Raw genomic sequence first — 15,867 nt, forward strand, 5'->3', positions numbered from 1 at the left:
ATACATTTATCTAAAAGGACTTACATTCAGAATACTTAAACTCCAACTCAAAGTTTTTTAAAAAACATTTTTTAAATGGACATAATCTTTGAACAGATGCTATACAAAGTAAAGATAACATTTGTTTTGCAGAAAGTTTTACTTTCCTTTTAGGTTCCAAGGATTCTCTAATAAAAGAAAACACTCATTACACACACAATAAACAATATTTATTAGATTATCTGGCTTAATTTCAGTGAGAAGTGAAAGAAGCGCTCAGTCATATCTGACTTTTTGGACTGTAGCCCACCAAGCTTCTGTCTGTGGAATTTTTCAGGCAAGAATACTGCAATTAGTAGCCATTCCTTTCTCCCTGGGGATCATCCCAACCCAGGGATCGAACCTGGGTCTCCTTCATTGCAGGCAGAATCTTTACCTTCTGAGCCACCAGAGAAGCACAGTGTTCAGCTATAATACAGTCAGTATACAATCCAATATACATAATTTCAATAAATAGTTATTAAGAGAAATAGAAATAATAGAAGTAACAGCCTATGTATCACCAAATTGGGAAGACAACCTATATTCAGACTTGAACAGTGCCAGGAAGTCCCCAAATAACAGCAATCTGGAATCCCAGTTGGGAAAAGGGTCCTGGGTGGTGTGTCCAAACTGTGGGTGAAACTTCAAATTGCAGCTTCTGGGATTTATAATAATCCCAGAAGTTTATAATCCCAGGCTGAAAACTATCATAAATTTATATGCAAAAATGCAGCTCTGTGTTTTTTTTAACTTTTACAATGCTATTTATTTCACCTTGTGAGTCATAAGACTTCTTGGGGGAGGGAGGGGCATCTGGCCAAGCCCTAAGAGGCGAAATTTCAATACCTACTCCCTTTCTTATCTAAAGTGCCCCTAGACTAGCTAACAATTGGTGTACTTGCAGGGCAACTGGAATCCAGACAGAGCCCAGGCAAGGTCAGAAATTGGTCAGAGGCCTGCTCCCTGACTTCTGAAGCACGAACAAGACTAATTCCGTTTTAATTTCCCTAACAGTATATGTTAACAAGCATTTTGAGCAATTAGAACATTCATTCATCCCTGGTGGGATATAGCATTACACAAACACTTCAGAAAACTGGCAGTTTACTATAAGGTCAAATAAACAACTACCCCATGACCCCAAATTCCACATCTAGGTGCTTACCCAAGAGAAATGAAAGCACCATATTCATAAAGTCTTGCACAAGAACATTCATAGCAAGAACTTCCCTGGTGATCCAATGGTTAAGACTCCATTCTTCAAGACTTCCCTGGTCCAGCAGTTGGCACTCCACACCTGCACTGCAGGGGGCATGGGTTCCATCCCTTGTCAGGGGACTAAAAACCCCCATCCCTTGCTGCACAGCCAAAAAAAAAGAATATTCATAGCAGCTTAATTCAAAATAACCTAAAACTGGAAGCAACCCAAAAATCCATCAATGATGAATGGTTAAACAAATAATGGTATGTCCATACTGTGGAATATTACTCATTCAAAGAAATGACTATATGAATTCGATGAAATAAAATTTTATATTTTAAGGCAAAACAAGAATTAAACATAAAACTCTGTGTCCACTTGGCCTCCTCCCCCTACCTTAATGTGCAGTGTGTGACTGTATTACATACTAACCAGAGCTTGTCAAAGATGGGAGTGTCTGATAACTGTAAAGATCAATTTTTCCCCCGTCCTCAGTAAGTAGCAATGCAATTCTTTTCTAGTTCTGTAAAGGGTCTAGTAACTTATTGTTTGCTTTGTATGTGCAAACCTGGACTATGTACCTGTGGTGAACTTTATGTAAACATTAGTATGTCATGTAGTTGTATGAGACTTTGTCTCAAAATGTATACGGCTGTGCTTTCAATTCTGACTGGCAGAACAGAGTTCTCAAAGCTTTATGAGAATCTGTTTTCCTGGTTATAATCCTCAGTTTGGCTCAAATAAAATTCCCCCTTTTTCCTTGATTGTTAAATGAATTACTGACAAATGAATCTCAAAATCATTATACAAGTGAAAGAAACTAGAAACAGAATAGTACAATTTCATTTACATGAAATTCTAAAATAGGTGAAACTCATCTATGGTGAAAAAAATTATCTTGCCTTAGGGAAAGGTAGAGGCTTCTCAGGTGGCACTAGTGGTAAAGAATCTGCCTGCCTGTGCCAGAAACTAAAGAAGCTGGTGGCTTCTCTGGTTGTGGACCATGGGCTCTAGGGAACACGGGCTTTAACAGTTGCGGCCCACGGGCCCAGCTGTTCCATTGCATGTGGAATCTTCCCAGACCAAGGTGTGGAACTCACGTCCCCTGCACTAGCAGGCAGATTCTTAATCTCTGGACTGCTAGAGAAGTACAATCCTCTCTTGTCAGTAGTGTGGAACACAGACAGCTTCCACACTATTCAGGGTTGCTGCTGCTGCTAAGTCACTTCAGTCGTGTCCGACTCTTAGCGACCCCATGGACTGCAGCCTACCAGGCTCCTCTGTCCATGGGATTTTCCAAGCAAGAGTACTGGAGTGGGGTGCCATTGCCTTCTCCCTATTCAAGGTTAAGGGCTATTAAAGGAAAAGTGAAGTCGCTCAGTCGTGTCCAACTCTGTGACCCCATGGACTGCAGGCTCCCAGGCCCCTCCATCCATGGGATTTTCCAGGTGAGAGTACTAGAGTGGGTTGTCATTTCCTTCTTCAGGGGATCTTCCCAGCTCAGGGATCGAACCCAAGTCTCCCACATTGCAGGCAGAAGCTTTACCCTCTAAGCCACCAGGGAAGCCCTAAGGGCTATTATGGAGATACAAGGCCTGAGTGGAGGAGATATGGCCCAAGCTTCTCAGCACTTGGATTTTTACCTGTAGTCCTCAGCACTCACAAACTCAGTCCTGCAAGTTCCCTGGAAGGCCAAAGCTTGGTAAAAACCTTGAGGCAAAAGCTTAGAGGCTGAAGGAACAGGCCAAAGTATAGGCCATTACTTCTAAAGAGACCTTATCCACACCTTCAATACACCCTAGCCTGGTACTCCCTGGGAATGCAATCCAATCATACCACAGCTGAATTCTAAAAGGTCTAAAAATTTCCCCTTAGATAGTCTTTCCTTTGGGGAAAGCCAGGACTACTACTATGGCTGCTGCTGCTCCTAAGTCGCTTCAGTTGTGTCCGACTCTGTGTGACCCCATAGACGGCAGCCCACTAGGCTCCTCTGTCCCTGGGATTCTCCAGGCAAGAACACTGGAGTGGGTTGCCATTTTCTTCTCCAATGCATGAAAGTGAAAAGTGAAAGTGAAGTCGCTCAGTCTTGCCCGACTCTTAGCCACCCCATGGACTGCAGCCTACGAGGCTCCTCTGCCCGTGGGATTTTCCAGGCAAGAGGACTGGAGTGGGGTGCCTCTGCCTTCTCCACTACTATGGCTACTACTGTTATTATTGTTATTATTATTAGCAACTTTATGAAACACTAACCTCAATGGCCACTCACCCATGTAGTTGGTGTAAACCCCTGCTGGTCTTTACTATATTCTGTACCTCTATTTATCCTTATACTGTTTAAGCAGTGCTTAAAGTCCTTTTTTCTTCAGAGTAGTTAAATCAGTTTGTAATTTTACATTTATGATTGATTGTCTTTCTTGCTATACTGTAACTTTGAAGTTAGGCATTGTCTTGGTTCTTTCTATAGCCTCTAGCAGATTTAAAAAACCTTGATAGGACTTCCCTGGAGGTCCAGTGGTTAAGAATTAGCCTGGAAATGTGGGGACACAGCTTTGATGCCTGGTCTGGGAAGATTCTACATGCCTCGGGGCAACTGGGCCCAGGCACCACAACTACTGTGCCTGTGTGCCACAACTGCTGAAGCTCCCTTGCCTGAGAGACCATGCTTCACAAGACAAGCCGCAGCAATCAGAAGCCTGTGCGCCCCAACTGGAGAAAACCCCGCTGAGCAACAAAGATCCGGCACAGCCAAAGAGAAAAGAAAAAAAAGTCACCTTTCAGAAATTAGAGGCACTCTAGAGTGGCGTTAGCAACACCCTGGGAATATGCTTTGAAGCTGTTCCAAATATCTATTAAAGCTGCTAATAAATGGAATTCTATGTTTTATACAGTGAGATAAAGGCGATGTTAACTATTTCACACTTGAAGGATTGTATAATGCTGGAGTTGGGAGGGGGTTAGGTGTTGGGACTTGATATTCTCAGTCTAAAACCATCATACAAGTGGTAACATAGATTCCTCCTAATAACTGTCCCATTGTCTTCATATTTTTGAAGGGAAGAAATCACTAGCATCTACAAAATGTTTAATGGGCATATTTTTTTCCCTTAAGGGATTTCTTCCATTAATGATTAAAAAACAAATACATTCTGAACCCCCCTAAACCCCCCAATAAAGTTCCAGATTTTCAAAGGTTGAAAACTAGTTTTCTTTGAACAAATCTAAACTAAAAATAATGCATGTAAAAATAAATAGGTCTTATATCAAAAAAGATAAAACTAAAAAAACTCCCCAAAGAAAAAAGGTCTTCAGGTAAATAAAGCCACTTAAAACCAGTAGCCCAATTTGAAAAAGGAAAAAAAACAAAACAGTAGCCCAATATTGAGAAAATAATCTCAATATTAAAACTTTAGTTTAAAAATGAACTACTTCTTTCAAAAACTAATTTTATTTATTGACTTTTGGCTGTGCTGGGTCTTCGTTACTGCGAGAGCAACAAAGATATATACAATATATACTGATAAAATCATCACCATACTCAAGATAGTGAATGTATCCATCACCCACAAAAGTAATATTGTCACCTTTCTTACTCCTGATATTGGTAGCTTATGTATTTTTATATTCTTGATTAGCTAGAGGTTTATCAATTTTATTTTTTCTCAATGAAATATTTTTCATTGATATTTTTGTTTTGTAGCTTACTGATTTCTGCTCTGACCTTTCTTCTTCTTTTCCCCCTACTTACTTTGGTTTTAAATTGCTCTTTTACTTATTTCTACAGTAAGAGTTCATTGATTTGAAACCTTTTGTTTTTGGAAATAAAGGCCACCAGTGAGGTCATTTTGCTCTAAATCTGCTTAAGCAGCATTCTATAAGCTTTGATATATTGTGTCTTCATTTTCAATCTATTCAAAATAGTTTCTATTTTCCTTTCAGATTTATTCTGACCAGTATCTCATTTAGTACTGTGATAATTGATTTCCAACTATTTATGGATTTTCCAGAGGCTTATGTTATTGACTTCTAATTCAATTCCATTGTCAATGGACAACACCCTTGGTATGACTGGAATCCATTTAAATTTATAGAGACTGTTTTCATGACCCAGTGTATAAACAGTCCATCTTGGCAAATTCCTGTGCTCACTTACAAAATATTCTGCTCGTGTTAGGTGATTTCTATAAACATCAATTTGATCAAGTTGGTTCAGAATATTTTTTAAATCTTCTATATTCTTTCCAGTTTTCTATTTGTTCTATAATTTATTGAGGGAGGCTATTGATATATCTATGTAATTAGATTTCTCTATTTCTCCTTGTAAATCTATCAATTTTTTTATTCATGTATTTTGAGACTATCATTGGCTACATAAATGTTTATTTTGGCCTCCTGATGTACTGACTCATTTATCATTATCACATGAAACATATTCTTGATATTATTCTTTGCTTGGAAATCTGTCTGATATTAATACAGTCACTCTAGTTTTTGTTTTCAACCTGTTAGCATAGTTGTGGCACATCGTCTTATGTGTGTGGTAAGAACATTTAACAGGAGATTTACCCTCTAGCAAATTTTAAATTGTAAAATACAGTATTTTAATTATAGGTATGATGTTGTAGAGCAGGTCTCTAGAACTTACCTTACACAACTGAGACTTTATGCCTGTTAATTAGCAAACTCATTTCCTCATTTCCATGATGGATGGTTGGATGGCATCATTGACTCAATGGACATGAGTCTGAGCAAGCTCAGGGAGATGGTGAAGGACAGGGAAGCCTGGTGTGCTGCAGTCCATGGGGTCGCAGAGTCAGACATGACTGAGTGACCGAAAAAAGTTTCCTCTGCCACCCAGGCCCTGGCAACCACCACTGTACTCTGCTTCAGTGATTCTGAATATTTTAGATACCTCATGTTAAGTGGAATCATGCAGTTTCTGTCCTCTGGTGTTTGGTTAAGTTTACTTGGCATAATGTTCTCAAGGTCCATCCATTTTTCGCACGTAGGAGTATTTCCTTCTTTCTAAAGGCTTAACACTATTCCACTGCAGGTATATTACCACATTTTGTTCATCCATTCCCACATCTTAGCTATTGTGAATAACAATGCAATAAACATGGAGGTGTAAGTATCTCTTTGAGATTCCAATTTCAATTATTTGGGATAAATATACATAAGTGAGATTGCTGGACATTGGCTTCCCTGGTGGCTCAGTCGGTAAAGTCAGTCTGTTTTGCAGGAGACCTGGGTTTGATCCCTCGGTCAAAGATACAACCCACTCCAGTATCCAGCTCCAGAGGAGCCTGGTGGGCTACAGTTCATTGTCACAAAGAGTCAGACACGACCGAGTGACTTTCACAGTCGTTCCATTTTTAATTTTTTTTGAGAAAGTTCCATCGTACTTTCCATAGTGTTGCACCATTTTAAATTTCCACCAACAGTGTGTAAGGGTTTTAATATTTCCACATCCTTGCCAACTTACCTTGTTAGGCAGAAACTTTTTTAGTTGAAGTCCTACTTGTCCATTTTTGTTTTTCTTGACTGACCTTTGGTATCATAACCAAGAAATCACGGCCAAGACCAATGTCGTTAAGTTTTTTCCATGGTTTGTTATCATAGTTTTAGTTTAAGGTTTTACGTTTAAGCCTTTAATTCTTTTTGAGTTGATTTTTGTGTATGGTGTAAGGTAAAGTTCCAATTTCATTCTTTTGCATTTGGATATACAATTTTCCCAACGCTATTTGTTGGAGAGACTATTGTTTCCCCATTTCCAAATGGAATCTGTCTCTGTATTGTCATTGAATTAGTGTGTTTGTCAGGGGAAGGAGGGACTATTCTTCCTATCCCTTCAGCTTGGTGTATCTTTTAACATCCTTGTATTTTTCACCTTATTTCTGTCATTATACATGAAGTGTATTTTTGTAGGCAGCATATAGTCGTCTTGCTTTGTAATCTAATTTGATCATTTCTGCATTTTAATTGAAAACACCATTTACATGAATATGATTGTCGATGTGATTAAGTTTAATTATAATACTATTAATTTCTTTTTGACTCATCTGTTTTTTTCCTTTTCCTCTTTTTCTGCCTTTTGAATTGACTATTTCTTTACAATCTCATCTTTGTTGACTTATTGACAAGTGTTTTATTTTAGTGATTGTATTAGGGTTTATAGTATGTATTATTAAATTACCACAGTCTGTTTTCAAGTAACATTATTCCACTTTACATATAGTATAAAGAACTTGCAATCATATTCTTCCATTTTTCCCCTCCTAGGCTTTGGCCTATTGCTGTCATTATGTAATTTTAAAGATGTCTAAACTACAGACCACGCTCTTGCTGTTCTTTTTAACAGTCAATTATATTTTAAGGAGACTAATAAGTTTCTTTATGTCTGAAAATAATTTTTCATCCTTGCTTCTGAAAACTATTTTTGTTGAGATAGTTTTAGGATGACAGGTTTTCTTTATCTCTGCTTTTCAGCAACTGTGATGTCTCATATTTATTGTTCCTAGGATTCCCAGGGTTCTAGTTTTCCTATTTGGAAACATTTCCACCATTACTTCTTCACGTGATTTTTCTGTCCCCTCCTTCCCTCCTCTGCTGCTGCTGCTAAGTCGCTTCAGTTGTGTCCGACTCTGTGTGACCCCATAGAAGGAAGCCCACCAGGCTCCCCCGTCCCTGGGATTCTCCAGGCAAGAACACTGGAGTGGGTTGCCATTTCCTTCTCCAACGCATGAAAGTGAAAAGTGAAAGTGAAGTCGCTCAGTCGTGTCCAACTAGTAGCAACCCTATGGACTGCAGCCTACCAGGCTCCTCCATCCATGGGATTTTCTAGGCAAGAGTACTGGAGTGGCTTGTCATTGCCTTCTCCCCCATGGGATTTTCTAGGCAAGAGTACTGGAGTGGCTTGCCATTGCCTTCTCAGCTTCCCTCCTCTAAGAACTCTGATTACATATATGTTAGGCTGTGTGAAGTTGTCCCAGAGTACACTGCTGTTCTGCTCATTTTTTGAACCTCATTTCTGTTTCATTTTGGATAGTTCTTATTGCTATGTTTTCAAATTCACTAGTCTTTCCTTTTGCAATGTCTTCTCTCTGTACTCCCATTGAGAGTTTTTGTTTTTGCTTACATACTGTAGTTCTTATCTCTACAAGTTCAATTTGGATTTTTTTAATGTTAAATATCTTCACTAAGTTTTAGTATATGTGACATATATAAAATAGCCATTGTGATGTTCTCTGAATTCTAATTTCTTCATCAGTTCTGGGTTGATTGAATATTCTCTTCAGGAGATGATGTTTCCTGCCTCTCTGCATGTCTAGTGATCTTTTGACTGGATGTTAAGAAACTGTAAAACTTACATTCTTGGGTGCTTGACATGTTTATAAACCTATGCAGTTTCTTGAGCTTTGTTCCAAAATGTAATCATTTTCTTAGAAAGGATCGATCCTCTTGGGTTTTCCTTTTTTAAGATTTGTTAGGTGAGACCAGAGTGCTCACTTTAGGAATAACTATTCCCCAGTACTGAACCCTTCTGCATATCCTAGTCAGTTCCCTATAAATCATGAGGTTTTCAAGTTAGGCTGGTGGGAACAGGCAGTGTTTCTAGCCTGTGTGAGCTTTGAGCACTGTTACTTTTAATTTCAGGGGATGGTTCTTCCCCAGGCTTCAGGCAGTTTCCTCATATGCATAACTAGTCAGTATGCACGCGATTCCTTGGGGGACCCTTTGTGTATCTCCACAATTCTCTCCTGCAATTTTGTCCTTTCAGTACCCTGTCTTGCAGTATCCAATATCTTTGGTCTTCCCAGATCTCACTTCGGGCTTTTCAACTCGGTTAGTTGGATGGGTTTTGCCTGGGTTCCCCTTTCGTGTATGTTTGCAAACTCTCTCAAGGCTGTAAACATGGATGAATTGTAGGATTCGCCTTGATTTTCCCTATGTCTTAGGGATTATTTTATGTTTAACATCATGAAAATCATTCTTTTGTATATTTTGTCATTCTTGGATAGTTTTAGGGTGCGTGTGCGTGCGTGTGTGCGTGGGTATGTCTATGTGTGTGTAGGGTAGGAGGAGAAGCAATAAATCTGATCCACGTTACTTTATCTTTGCCAAAAGCAGAAATCTTGAATGATTCCATTTTATTAGACAGTTTTTCTAATTTCTACATTTCCTTTGAACTTAACTATGTATTAAGATCTAATAAAATAATTTATTAAGAAAAGTTATCCTGATTAAAATAGTCTCTGTTGGTCCATCAATGGGGAAACATGACAAAAAGGTGGTTTATAATATACCAACTGTGTAGATCACATATTTTAGTTTGAGAATGACCACTTTCTAAGTAGTATATGATTAATACCATTAATGATTCTAGAGACAATATGGGGAGAGGAGGGCAGAGACAATAAATGCACCTTAAATATAAGAATTAATGTGATTTCATATAATACAAGTTGTATAATTGGGTCAGTGACTTATCGCATAATTTTATTTCATGATACATAAATATTAATCAAACACACAGGAATCAGGCAGATGTCAAGCAGCTAGACAAATTCTCTAAGGAATTTATGAGCAGGGACTTCCCAAGCAGTCCTGTGGTTATGACTCCGTGCTTCCAATGCAGAGTTTCTAAGAATTAACTGCTGTTTATGAGAGAGAGAGAAAAAAAAGCAGATTTCTAGACCAAACTACAGATTGTAATTTAAGAGGCCTGGGATGGGGTCTAGAAATCTGCAAATTATTAATCAACTCAGTGGCTTTGGTAAGAGATAACTATGGAAAAAAGCTTGCCTCTATTTCTTATTTGAACTGGATCAACGGGATGATGGGTGGGACAGAATGAACATTATTAGGTGAATTAAAGTAGAGGCAAGAACAAGCCAAGGTATTGGCATAAGAGGTTCAGACTAGAAAAGATCTTCAGCATCAAACTAAAAAAAACCTAAGGTTTCAGAATAAGGAAATGATAGTATTAGAATGATTTTTAAAAGACTATTGATTTGATGGGATGAGTGAGCAAAGCTGGAAAGCGTCAAAACATTTAGAATGAGGTAATAAGGGTGAGCATCAAGGAGGAAGTACTGACAACAGTAACTAGAATGTCAGAGAACACTGGTAAAAACGGTCAAACTTCCTTTCACATGTGTAAGGACAGGAAGTTAGTATTAAATAAGAGATTTAAAATATTATAAACACAACAGTAAGCAAAATAATAATAATAAAAAATAGTAAGAACAAAATAATCTTCAACAGGTTTTTCAGATGTTTACTTGCATGATTCTTGAAACTCCACTAAGAGCTCAGGAGCAGTTTGTATTGCCTGGAAGGAGTATTAAACAGCAGTGTTAGTTTTCTAAATTAAAACTAATGCATCGGTCATTATGAACTAAAAGCAGTTTACCTTCTCTAAGGAAGATGAAGCAATACTTGCATTTTATTTATATTTCTTCATTTGCTATTTCAGTCAATTTCAGTTTATTGTGAAAGATACAGAGATTGTAGTCAAGAAAGAGAAAAATGGACTTCTCTGGTATTATAGTGGATAGCTATCCACTTGCCAATGCAGGAGACACGGGTTCAATCCCTGGTCTAGGAAGATTCCATATGCCAAGGACTAACTAAGCCTGTGTGCCACAACTACTGAGCCTGTGCCCTAGAGCCTGTGCTCTGCAACAAAAGAAGCCACTGCAATGAGAAACCCTCACACCGCAGTGAAGAGTAGCCTCCACTTGCTGCAACTAGGGAAAGTCCAAGAGCAGCAACAAAGACCCAGTGCAGCCAAAAATAAAGTGAATAAGTAAAATAAAAGAAAAAAAGAAGAATCTACTTCTCCAAAATTACAAATTGGATGTTTAGGTTACAAAATGTCAAGGGTGTGATAGAGGGATTAATTTTGGTAGGGAGTGGGTATGAGCAAAAAAGGTAGAGAAGGGGACTTCCCTAGTGGTCCAATGGCTAAGACTCCACACTCCCTACGCAGGGGCCCTGGGTTCAATCCCTGGTCAGGGAACTAGATCCTACATGCAGCAACTTAAGAGTTTGTATGCCGCAACTAAAGATCCTGCGTGTCGCGACTAAGACTCCACGTGGCCAAACAAATAAGTAAATAAATATAAAAATAGAGAAAGAAGACAAGTTTTCAAGAAAGATATAAGATATCAGAAACTGTTAACAGATTTTCACAGTTCATAAAGACAGATAACTTGCTCAGTGCTGTGAAAGCAAATCCAAAGGAAGATGACAATTCTGTATGTTTATTCATTTCTTACCTTCTTTTAATGGAGTTTTGGGAACAAAATTTTCTTTACTTTCATGAATAAAAGCCTTTGAAGGATCAAAGTGTTTGATACCCAGAACTTTATTCAATTCCTCCTGAAGTTTTGCTTCACTCTGTTTTCTTTTAGTAAGCTGAGCACGGAGTTTTAACACCTCCTATTGTAAGAAACAATACAGTCAGTAAATAATTATTGAAGATCATGTTGGTGAAATGTGCTACCAATATTACTGACAATTCCACAGTTGCTCATTTTTCAAACCTTAATGGCAAAAGCCTACTGCATACAGGCTTCAGACTATAAATTACAAAATGAACAGCTATGACAAAGAAGATAACAAGTCATTTAAATCTTCCTGTCCCTCTATAGGTACAAAGTTGTATTTCTGATAAAAGTTCAACACCAAATTAAATGCTGAGATTCACTACTGGTGAGCATGAGAAGCTCTGCTGACTTGCTCCCTAGTGATATAAAAAATTTCAAAAAAAGCAACTACTTAAAGCCTCTGTAAATGGCCTTAAGGTAAAATAGCAAGTGAAGAAAAAATTATTCAAGCAAACCCACAAAAGTGTTTTTTGTTTTTTAAAAAAGGCAATGTCCTATTGTGTTTGAACCAATCCTGTTCCCTCTCACCCTAGTCCTTGCTTAGGAAAGCAGAGACTCCACACCAGACCTCTGCAGACCGGAGCACAGGGTTCCCTCCTCCCCCAGCTCCCAGTCAAAGGCTTCTCCTGCCAAGAGAAGCAGGATGTCAGCATCTCTCATCTTGCCCCCAGCTCTTCCTTGATCTGAACCACAGCAAATGTGGCTGAGAGGTGTGTGTGTGGGGCTCTTTTCTTCCAAGAAACCAAGGCCCTATCTTAGGTGCAGAGTGCTGAAAATACCCAGACCCTGATCACCCTTTACCTGGCTCATGAGACAATGGTTCCAAGCCAACAGAGGCAAAGTGAGAGACCCTCAGACTGCTCATCTCCCTCTCCCCCAAGTCTACTAATCATCCAGCTACAGGGACAGAGGTGTCACTCAGAGGAAAGCTTGCCATCGTCCCCAAATCCAGACCTGAAGCCTTGTCCCAGAAATTCTGCCTAGGAGGAGAACACAGAGCTCCTCATTTATTCCCAGAGCAAGTGACTTCACTTACAACAGAGCTTAGAGCAGTTCAAGCTGAAGGGTGCCCTTAAGAACAGTAGAAGCTGTGTGGTGCAAGGGAATGGGAAGTGACTAAAAACTGGGCTGAACTGTAAGCTGCCTAGTTTGTAGAAGAGAAGTGTTGAATAAGACAGGTGGGAGGAGCCCTCCTGTAGCCTGAACAAAGTCAATCACTGACCTAAAACACAGTTCCAACAAAGGAACCAGAATGAGACTGGATTAATCTGTAGAGGAATTTATGACCTGGGACAATGTTGAAAATAACAGAGGGATAAGCCAGCAACTATATGTGATCAGGGAGAGAGGGAGGCAGCCTTACCCAAGCCAGCGTCATCTCAGGGTGACTGTGTACACACCCCAAACTGAACCTCCCTCAGCAGCAACATCAGAGGCACAAACTAGGCGGGAGGAGGAACAGACTTCACTAAACAAGAAAATAATAACATACCTGCAAGGGGATGGCAGTACCCAGAGGTGCTACAATATATTGTCTAAAACATCCATTTTCTAACAGAAAAATTACAAAGTACGCAAACAGGAAAGCATGGTTTATATACTGGGGAAAAGCAGGCAACAAAAACTGCCCAAGAGAGTAACCCAATATCAAACTTATCCAAAAAAGGGTTTAAGGCCATTATAAACATTTGAAGAAGTAAAGGAACTTAAAAAAAAGGGAGGAGACTCAAATTCCTACAAGCAGAAATGAAAGAGGGGCATTGCTACTGATATGATTGAAACAAAAAGGAATGTAAGGGAATATGGCACACAATGGTGAACCAACACATCAGAAAATGAAATGGGCATATTCCTAGAAAGACACAAACTACTGAAACTGTCTCAAGAAGAAAGAGTCAATCTGAGGTAGGACTGTATTGCTATAAACTTCCCTTTTAGAACTGCTTTTGCTGCATCCCATAGGTTTTGAGTTGAAATAGTCAATCTCAATAGACCTATTATAACAAGTGAAGAGATTGAATTATTGATCAAAAACCATCCACGGAGAAAAAGTCCAGGTCCAGATGCCTTCACCACTGAATTCCACTACACATTCAGAAAAGAATTAATACCAATAATTCATGAACTATTCCATAAATAGAAAGGGTGAAACAGTTCCCAACTCATTTTATGAAGTCAGTATTATCCTGATAAAATAAAAACCACCCACCCCAATATCAATAAAACTAAACGTGACTTTACAAACCGATTTGAGATTGCTATTTTCATCTTTCAATTTCACAACATGCTTGATTTTTTGCTTTAGATTCTGATGACCCAATAATTTAGCATATGAATCTCTTAGATTATTTAGTTGTTCCTGAGCTGCACCATGTTCATTCAACAAAGCCTGTTTCTCTGCTTCAAATGCATCCAGTTGTAGCTGAAAAAGATTTTTTTGTAAAGTTAAGACTTAAAACTATTAAATCCTACTTGACTCATATTAACTACAAGGAAAACTAAAGTGAAAGAAAATAAAAAAGGCAAGACAGGACTTCCCTGGTGGTCCACTGGCTAAGACTGCAGAAGACTGCAGGCTCCCAATGCAGGGGGGCCAGGTTTGATCCCTGGTTGGGGAACTAGATCCCACATGCTGCAATTAAGACCCAGTGCAGCCAAAAAAGTAAATAAATATTTAAATAAGAAACTCAACAACTACAACAACAAAAAAGGCAAAAAACAATAATAGATTATATTGACTTACTCTTAGGGCTCTCCATAAACTTTTTTTTTTTTTTTAAATAAAAATTTGTTTTTCATTTCAGAGATCAATGAAACAGAAAGAAACAAAGAAAGACCTGCTAGCTGGCCTAATCTGTATTACCACAACACATTATAACCAATACTGTCTTCTGACTCTAAGTACCCAGATTTGCATTTATCCTTTAAGTGTTAAGTACAGCAACACTGAGAAAGACCATAACAAAATAAGTGTCACAAATTTACATAGATTATCAAAAGTTCATATCAGGAAAGCCTTCTAAGGTATTAAATTTTAAGAATCTTATTCAGTTCAGTTCAGTTCAGTCGCTCAGTCGTGTCCGACTCTTTGCGACCCCATGAATCACAGCATGCTATAAAGCCTATATTAAAAATGTATGCATAATAATGTAGTAACATCTATAATAAACCTTCTATAATAGAAAGTTTAACTGGCACTGTAAATGTACAGCAAAATGATCTTTCAGAAGAACCATGTCACTGTCATGACTGTGACACGGAACAGTACGAATTCTCAAATACAAATAAGTTAAGTCCTAATTGACAGACCTGAAAAGGCTTTGTTTTATTATATAATTCTTCATAGAGGAGACGCCACTTGTTCATTTCCTCAGTTAATTCTGATATTGAGTTTTCTTTTCCAGCTTTTCTGTAAGGGAAAATTAAATTAAAAAACACAGTATACTAGAAAAAATAACTTGAGATACATAGCATTTTAATTTTCAACTTAGATTACCTTGCTTCTTCCTCTTCCAGTTGTTTCTTAAAGTCTTCGCTTTGTTGCTTGAGTTGGTTCTGCAAATCAGTTATTCTTTTAAGAGAAGAAACTGTAATTTCTTTAATTTCTGCTTCTTTAAGTGCTGATTTGGTCTGCAGATCTAGAAGCATCCTTGGGTTTGAGAGAGAAGAGTCCATTAAGAAAGTTATAGCCATTTAAATTACCTTTTTTAAAAAAAGAATCTCAAAGAACTGTTAAGAATTATACTTTTTAAACTGTATAAATTCATAATTCACCATTGAAGATCACCCAAAGCAAGCCATGGGACTACAGTTTTCTGCATCACTTAGTAGCTGGCTTCCAGCAACATCCAATTGTCCTAATGGTCCTAAGACCACAGGTGTGGGCAGGTTTTATTTCTCCTACATACCTTGCATATTCTTGATTTGAGTTCTCAGTTGCCAATATTTGATCTCGGACATCCTCTGCACTTTGCTCAGCCTTGGCCAGTTTTTCCTTAAGTGATTCGTTCTGCACCTTAAGATCTTCTAGCTCACTTGCTGTTGATGCTTTATAGCTTATTTTTTTAAAAAAAAAGGTTAAAGGATTTTTCTAACGTATACACGACAAATCTATAGCTGATTGGTTTATATTTTATACAACTTTTAGGTAAAACAAACAAAACCTTATCTATTTTCACATTTGCACAGGTGAGAATTCAATGTTTTGAAGTCAAGTTAATACTTAACATGAACTTATATGACATACACAGTTCC

The 15,867-nt window shown here is 38.2% G+C and overlaps 1 protein-coding gene across 3 annotated transcripts in view; it reads right to left on the bottom strand.

The window, feature by feature from the left end:
- Nucleotides 1–9,356: 9,356 nt before the first annotated feature.
- HMMR (hyaluronan mediated motility receptor) overlaps nucleotides 9,357–15,867 on the bottom strand; it is a 35,455-nt gene continuing 28,944 nt past the window's right edge. For 2 of the 3 annotated variants that reach the window (XM_055431034.2, XM_055431033.2), the window contains exons 13-18: nucleotides 15,522–15,668; nucleotides 15,110–15,262; nucleotides 14,923–15,022; nucleotides 13,859–14,035; nucleotides 11,503–11,665; nucleotides 9,358–10,553 (exon numbers count right to left, since the gene is read on the bottom strand). In XM_055431034.2, coding sequence (XP_055287009.2) covers nucleotides 10,534–10,553; nucleotides 11,503–11,665; nucleotides 13,859–14,035; nucleotides 14,923–15,022; nucleotides 15,110–15,262; nucleotides 15,522–15,668 — 760 coding nt within the window. In that variant the 3' untranslated portion in view covers nucleotides 9,358–10,533. Of the gene's footprint in view, nucleotides 10,554–11,502; nucleotides 11,666–13,858; nucleotides 14,036–14,922; nucleotides 15,023–15,109; nucleotides 15,263–15,521; nucleotides 15,669–15,867 lie in introns of all 3 variants that reach the window. The other variant, XM_055431035.2, reaches the window with a different exon arrangement.

The sequence above is a fragment of the Moschus berezovskii genome, chromosome 8, assembly GCF_049115385.1.
Source record: "Moschus berezovskii isolate FMDL1 chromosome 8, NW_MosBer_1.0, whole genome shotgun sequence".
NCBI classification, from domain to species: Eukaryota; Metazoa; Chordata; class Mammalia; order Artiodactyla; family Moschidae; genus Moschus; species Moschus berezovskii.